The sequence below is a fragment of the Cyprinodon variegatus genome, unplaced genomic scaffold (assembly GCF_000732505.1).
Source record: "Cyprinodon variegatus isolate N-32 unplaced genomic scaffold, C_variegatus-1.0 Scaffold62, whole genome shotgun sequence".
Classification (NCBI taxonomy): Eukaryota; Metazoa; Chordata; class Actinopteri; order Cyprinodontiformes; family Cyprinodontidae; genus Cyprinodon; species Cyprinodon variegatus.
The window spans coordinates 623,927-631,592 of record NW_015150515.1 but is presented as its reverse complement, the minus strand read 5'-3'; the positions used below and the strand labels follow the sequence as shown (position 1 = coordinate 631,592).

General features: G+C 36.4%; 1 protein-coding gene across 1 annotated transcript in view; it reads right to left on the bottom strand.

Moving 5' to 3' along the window:
• Positions 1–7,666, bottom strand: part of LOC107082797 (neurexin-1-like) — a 1,206,010-nt gene that overhangs the window by 861,048 nt on the left and 337,296 nt on the right. The window contains exon 5 of the mRNA XM_015371662.1: positions 310–327. Coding sequence (XP_015227148.1) covers positions 310–327 — 18 coding nt within the window. The remainder of the gene's footprint in view (positions 1–309; positions 328–7,666) is intronic.

Genomic DNA, 7,666 nt, shown 5'->3' with positions numbered 1-7,666 from the left:
CAGCAATGGTACTTGTACCACCAGTCAAAAATCTTGTTTGAAGAACATCTTTAAGCTAGTAGAGCAGATTATATCAACCAGCTGCAATACATAGAGACCGAGAAGAAGGAAAAGCAGAAAGTATAATACTTTATGACAAACAGAATTCCATAGCTGAAAAAAAACACATAAAAGCTTTCTTTGTGTTGCATGAAATGGTTCATATGCACCTGCCTTTAATATCCAATAAAGACAAGCTGTACTCAGATACCATGGCAGGGAGCAGCGGAAAGAAATCAGAAAATAGGCACAGTATAAAGAAGGACTTACCGACTAGAGATGAGTCACCTGAAATGAAAGAAAAGACAGGAAAAAAATGGGATTAGTCCAAAGGGTATAGCAAAACATTGTTCACACCTGTTCATCAAAGGAAAGTCACAACTAAATGAGATATAATAACAGAGTGAGAAAAAGGAAAGTCAGAATGCAATTAACATTTTATGTCTGCGAGAGAGAGCCGTTTCACACATAAAGCTGAAACACAGAGCTGCTAATTGAGATGGTTGAGGAGAAAACAACTGCTGATCGTGTTCTGAAGGCAGCAGTCATATTTTTCGTATAAGATAAGACTTAAAGGTCAGAAGAAATTCTTTCAGGCAACAACTCTCCTCTCTTCACATTTGACATTCATCCACGTAAAAAAAGTCATTATGAAAGCCAGGCATCATATCAAGCGTGAACATCTTAATGTACATATACATTCTATAAAAACAAACTGGAAATAGCAACAAGATTAAGCAAAAGAATAAGAGAAAGTAACAAACTGATATATTTAAAGTTGAGAACATAATGATAAATGATATTAATTCTTTGTAAATTCAGACATTAGGTCATCCAGGTCATAGTCATTCCAAAAAAGAAAAACAATCCACTGGACTTTGTTTCTTCCTGGATGGGAAGCAGAATGTCTTCAAACTTGGGAACAATGTCCAGTGGATTGTTTTTAACTTTTTTTGGAGTTTAATACATAGATATTCTTTAATATAATACGCTTTATGTGGCAAATAAGTCACTAGTTGGTGACCAGTTTAACATACAGTCACTTTTTTTCTCTTTCTGCGTTTTTTATCACTTTTCCTGCATTCCTGTGCTTATTTATTTTGGACTCCTTTTACCAGGTCATTAGCTCATAAGCCCATTTACACTACCCTGTGAAAACCGATCCGTGCCGAGCTTGGATCAATTAACCATGAAGAGCTTGGTGACTTACAGTACCACCATTTACACGCCATGCTGGCCAGATTCCTCGCCTCCTAGTGACGATCTATGCTACTACTGCTCTCTAGAGGTAAAAAAAAAAGCAAACCAACCTGGCGGCGCCCTTAACATTCAGGAAGTTATGTTTGGTAATAATTGTGATATTTTGTTGTTTGTGGAGAGTCAGGCGAAGAAGGCAGCCTTTGGTGAATTTACGTAAAAGGGTTGGCTTTTGGGAATTCCATACGTCAAATGATAGTCTAATCATGGCTTGTAGACGCAGGAAACAATGACGGATGTTGATGAGGTTGAGGCTACTATTTTAATGAACGTCTCAAGTTTTTAGTTGATTACAGAGGCTGACTGTACGGTGCGGTCTGCTCATACATTCTTTGTTATCTGAGAACCGAGCAAGAACTGAACCGCGCCAAGTCCTACTATGAACTAGTACCAGTTTAGCGTGGTTCAGTTGTGTCTGGCATGGTCCGGTTCGGTTGTGCGTGCCATTTAAACACAGTAGTTACAAGGGATGAACGATATAATCGCCCCCCTGCCTATATCGGCCTTAAAACTGAATATCGGACATCGGCCACCCCACCGATATTTAACCCGATATTTGATCAGCTTCTGAGTTTCTAAAGTCTAAAAAAAAAATAAAAAAAAATACTACTTCTTCCTCAAAAACTTCTTTTTTACAGACTTAAAAACTTCTAAAGACGAGGGAAAAAATATTGATACATTAAAATATCACAATATCTTCATATGCTGATATATTGCCACTTAAAAACACCATATCAATCTCTTTTACTAATGAAATATTGCTATATGTCATCGTTATGCTACGAAATCCCCCGAAAATTCACGAAATTTTGCCATATTTTTATATGTTGATATATTGACGCGGTGTCGATCTATTTTACTAACAAAATCTCACAAGAATTTGCAAAATATCACGAGAGTTTGTAACAGAACGATGAAATTTCACGAGATTTTGAAAGTAAAATAGATCGATACCGCGTTTTTAAAAATATATTTGATATCAGCATATGAAAATATATTTGAGTATATTATTTTTCAAAGTGTCAGAAATGGATAACAAAACTGCTATTTTCAATGACTACTTATTTTTGTCCAGCTTTAACATCAGTATCGATATCGGTTATCGGCTACATGAGTTTTAAAATATCGGCATTTCGGATATCGGCCAAAATCCCAATATCGTGCATCCCTAGTAGTTATGTCAGTTACCATGCTTGGACTGATCTCGGCACGAAGGGTATTGTAAATGGGGCTATAATGTCCACCATGACAATGGCGGAGGCAGAACATTTTCATTGGGATGGCCAGTAATGGAACAATGAGCACTGATGGGTGGCCAAAACCTAATCCTGCAAAAACAGAATCGATCTACACTGACCTGTTTCATTAGGTAAATAAACATTACTAACATCTGTATTTTCCAAATAAATCACTAACGGCACACTAAATGTTAATCAATCCTTTGCTAAATGAATGTATATATTTACAATTTAGGCTGAATAAGTGTTTAATTTATGGTTCTGTGATTTACATTCTAAATGGGTCAATCAATTTGTTTTTTCTCTACATAGAGAAGAGTATAAAGAAAGATATTGGCTAAACAACCTGTTAACCCAAAAATAACAACCCCTCTAAAATATATATATATATATGGCCTTCAATATTTTTAATGACTTTAAATAATTTAGTACATCATTTCAAATGTATGCTTAGGTATTTAATATAACATCTAATATTGAAATTGTGCATTTTACAATTAAATGGTATATTTCATATTTTAATTGTCAGATAAATGAATAGATACATTATTCAATGAGTCAATAAATAAATACCGGTACTTTTATTATAACAGGACTTTCACTTTGATGTTTTTCTTGATATATGTTTGCCTAAGGGATCCCATCACAATTATAAAAAAAAAGACCTCTTGCGACCCCCAAACTGAACCCTCAGCACCAATATTTCTGTAATGCTGCTGTCTTTTTTTTTTTTATATACCAAAAATAAAAATGTCAAAAAGTCCACAGAAAAAAAACAAATCACCTAGCAGGGATAACCAATAATTGGCTAGGGGCCATCCCTGGCCACCCCTTGCTCTGCCACTGTGAATAGAGGCAAAATCCTAAGCCTGCTGGCTACAATTCAGAGTTCCCTCATTTATTATTAAGTGACAATATTAGACTAGTCAGCCAAAGTAGGCTGCCTTGCATATTGGAAAGATTGACACCCTTTCAAAGCTCTTGTTGAAAAGAAGACGTTTCTGTCCCAATGTAAAAAAAAAAAACCAAGGAGCTTTGCATGAAACCAAGCCAAACCAGATGCATTAAAGGCTTCTTTGTAATTCAGAGCCAACCTTATTCTCAGGTGCAGCTTCAGAAACAGTGACAGCGCTTAAATATCTGCAGGGGCACAAAGTGGAGTTGGATGAACGCAATCAAGACACCTCCGTCTCCTAGGCCTCGTTTGTTAATATCCTGGACTGTGACACTGGCAGCTGCAGTTCCTGAATGATATCAACTGCTATGCTCCTTCTGACATAGAAAAAAAAACCATCCTCTAACACACAGGGTACAGCCAATGTCAGGAGCAAGCAGGGAAGTGAGTCAGGGTGTTTGAGACAAGGAGGCAGAGATACTGGATTGGACACCAGAAAAAAAACTAGATAGCTGTTCAAACCTATCTCATCCATCATGTCTCTTCAGCTCTCCCTGGTCACTGTCAGCCACCATAAGAGAAATAAAGTTGTGCAAAGCACAATACCAGCCTTTATGTAATATAATGTCATGGCAGCCCTGCACAGATACAAAGCTGTGGCAGCATGTTCACAGCCCAGGTCACGGGGCTGGGGTAATCATGTTTTATTGAGGACGTATTCTGGAGGACTGACAGGACCCTGAGGAAAAGCTATAAAATCTCTAGTGGGCCCTTTAGGATAGTAAATAACAAGAGCTGGATCCCAGCAGAACTGTATTACTCATGGAGGCGTTTCTTGAAGAAAATATACCAGCCAAGGCCGGTGGGCTCCAGCGTACCGGGAAGCTCTGGGGATGTTGAGGCTTTACTGTTCCAAGCCAAAAACTCCTTGTAGAGCATAATTTTCTGTGTAACCACCGGGTGACTCAAAAAAAAAAAGAAGAAAGGGTCTGGCCAAACCCCTCTTTTTGATTGCATTAAGAAGCAGTGATCCCTGTCTGCTGCTTTACATTCCTACCAGACTCCGCACACATTTCCCTTAACGCTCAGTAATGATTTTTTTTTTTAATGTTTAGAAAAGGATATGTGGAAATAACTTGACAAACACGCAAGGCAGAAAGTAATAAGGACACTCTGAGGGCAAATCACCCCAAAAATACACCTGAAGGTCTAGCCTGTGGGAAAAAAAATTCAAAAAAGTACTACTGAAATAAGACAGTCTGAATACATTATTATATTATCTTAATTACAGTATTAACAGTACAAACAACATAAGCTCTTTTAAAGGAAACTTGCTAAAAATAGTTAATCTTTAGTTCTAGGTTTGTTTAAATATATATAATTCCTGGTAACTACATGCTATATGCACTGTTTAATGGCATAAGTATATTTGTTTCAGTTTTGTAAATAAGGAAGAAGTTCCGGTTCGTCAAATTAAAATATAGTAACGATAGATCGCTAACTACAAATTAGAGCATAATTCTTATATATTCCCAAATACTAAGACCATGTAATTAAATAATTGGATAAAAACTATAGGTACTTCAACATACCAAAAAAAAAATAATTCTCATCTTGATCAAAATATTTATATTATACAGAGAAGCTTAGAAGGTTAATCACAACTTCAAAACAAGTAGTGAGATGTGCTAACAAGTTGTTAGAAGTAAAGAACAAACATTTCATACAAGCCATGTATGATGCTGGTTATCCCTGTTCCAAAAATCCAAAACAATAACAAAATATGTGGGTAGAAACTGCACATACTCTATGCTGATAGGTAATTAAACGTTCATTTCCACATATTTTGCTCCTATGAATTTAATAATAATATAGTGCATGCTCTCCTCGAGCTCTGAGGAATTCGGGGTGGAGTGAGACGCAGTGTATTCGCATTATCAGTTCGTACGAAATCGTACGAAAAGTTATAAACAGTATTTCGTATGTTTTTGACGTTTTTTTTCGTCATATTTTGACATCTTGCCTCGAGACAAGATATCAGTGCGCATGCGCATCTTACACACCATTCAATAACATACAATTTAACATACAATTAACCCTAACCCTAACATACAAAACAGTAAGCAACCTAGTGAGAGACATCATGAAGTAATTTTTGCACTGTCGAAAGCTCGTCCGTCCCAGTTTTACGTCCGTCCGCTGATCTGATTTTTTCGTCTGGCTGGCTGCGCATGCGCACTGATATGTTTTTTCGAGGAAAAACATCAACAACCCACGAAATACCCTGCATAACTTTTCGCACGATTTCATACGAACTGATAATGAGAATATGTTGCGAGACGGGAGGAACAGCGGAGGCTGTAGGCTTTGCTTTGTGCAGGTGGGGTGAAGCTGGATGGAGCGGAGGATGAGGGATTTTGGGGAAAAAGTTGATGGGAGAGGTTTTCACTGCAGGCAGGGAGTTGAGAAGGAGGTGTGTGTGAAGCTGATTGGTTGAGAGGCTGTAATGTGGGCGGTTGTTTGACATGCCTTGAACACAAACTAACAGAAGACTGAGGCTGCTGCTGCTTTAATGCAGTGTCTCTAAAGAAAAATTGCTTGCTAAAGACAAAATCTAAAAGTGATTTGCACATTATATGCAGGAACAAAGGCTTTATATGTCAGTTAGAGGCGTATCTAATCTAAAGAAGGTCACATCACTTAAACACCAGCATCAGACTGGCAGCTGGTTGCCCACATGTTGCTTTCTACTCCCTGTGCTAAACTAAATTTATATGCATGTTTAGTGTATATTTTTCCTGAAATAGTCTAACCAAGTTACTTTGATTGAACTGTAATAGACTTATTAACTCAGATATTTTTTGGGGGAGAAATAACAAATATAACTAGTTACTTTCATAAAGTAACCTTATATAATTTGTAGCATGTTTTCATCTTGATAAACTCTCTGCTTAATATAGAACAGGTATATTTTATCAAGTAAACATAGGCCTTATTTTGATGTTTTGGATGAACTTGTATCTATAGGGCCTTACATAAGATGTTCCGTAAGTTTTCATATCTTCTTTCTAACAAAATATTAAAGACGTATGCTGTTTTGATAATTTTAGAGCTAAGTTATTCCCCATTAATAAATAATTATAACTGAGAACGAGAATACATTTTTGCTGCCATTTTAGTGACAGAATGAATCTAATTGATTCAGGTTTTAATTTATTGGAATTGCAGTTAAACACATGATTAAATGCTGTAATGGCTGTCTATTTAATGTGTACATACAGTACAACCTGTATGAGTGTGGGCGAGTATGTTTGAAAGTTATTGAATTTGAAGGACATCTTAGTTTGAAAAACCCATTGTTAGTTGGAAGACCAATATAAAGCATGAGCTCAGCATATTCACAAATGAAAACTGAGGTTGTTTATTCAACTCTGTATTTCTAATACATTATGAAAAATGATATCAGCTACTGACATTTTTTAGAGGATCACTATTTATGCCAACATCTCCCATGAGCTGCCCAAGAAAACGATTTTATGCCTCTTTTTTATGGAAAGTAAGGGGGAGGAAACTACTGTACATAAACTACACATCTGAGTTTAATGAATTCAGTGAAAAATAGGAAAACAAACAAAGAAACAGAATAAATTACATTCAAACTGTTTCACGGTAAATAGTTAATATTCCCAACAAACCTGTCAGTTGACATAAAACACTGGTAAAAACTCTCAGATGAGGAAATGTTTGTGTTAAACAGGAACTGGAAAGAAGTTTCCTTTGGGATCAGGGTAATGACTTTACAGAACCGAATTTATTTTCAAAAGATGCCAGACTTCAATAAAACATTTTGAAATATACAGTAAGGCTGCTTTAGTATGGAGATAATAATGATTATTATTATTTTTGGTAAATCTTAAAATTATGATATTTGACAAAAAAACTGAGTGAGTTACAAAAATAAAAAAAATATTTGTCAGTGCCAGTCTTACGACGGAGTATTAGGGCCACACATAAACGGAAAAAATATTTTTGCCATGACGAGATTAAACTCGACATGTAGACTTTAAAGTCGCCCTGTCGACTTTAAACGCGCCATTTCGAGAATAAAGTTGAAATGACTGACATGTTCTCAAATTCAGAACTGCGAGCCTGGGTAAGCATAGGGAAAGACGTTACGTTATTATTGGTAGGCCACCGCTTCCTGTGATGATTATACAGTTGCAGCACGTCAAAGACT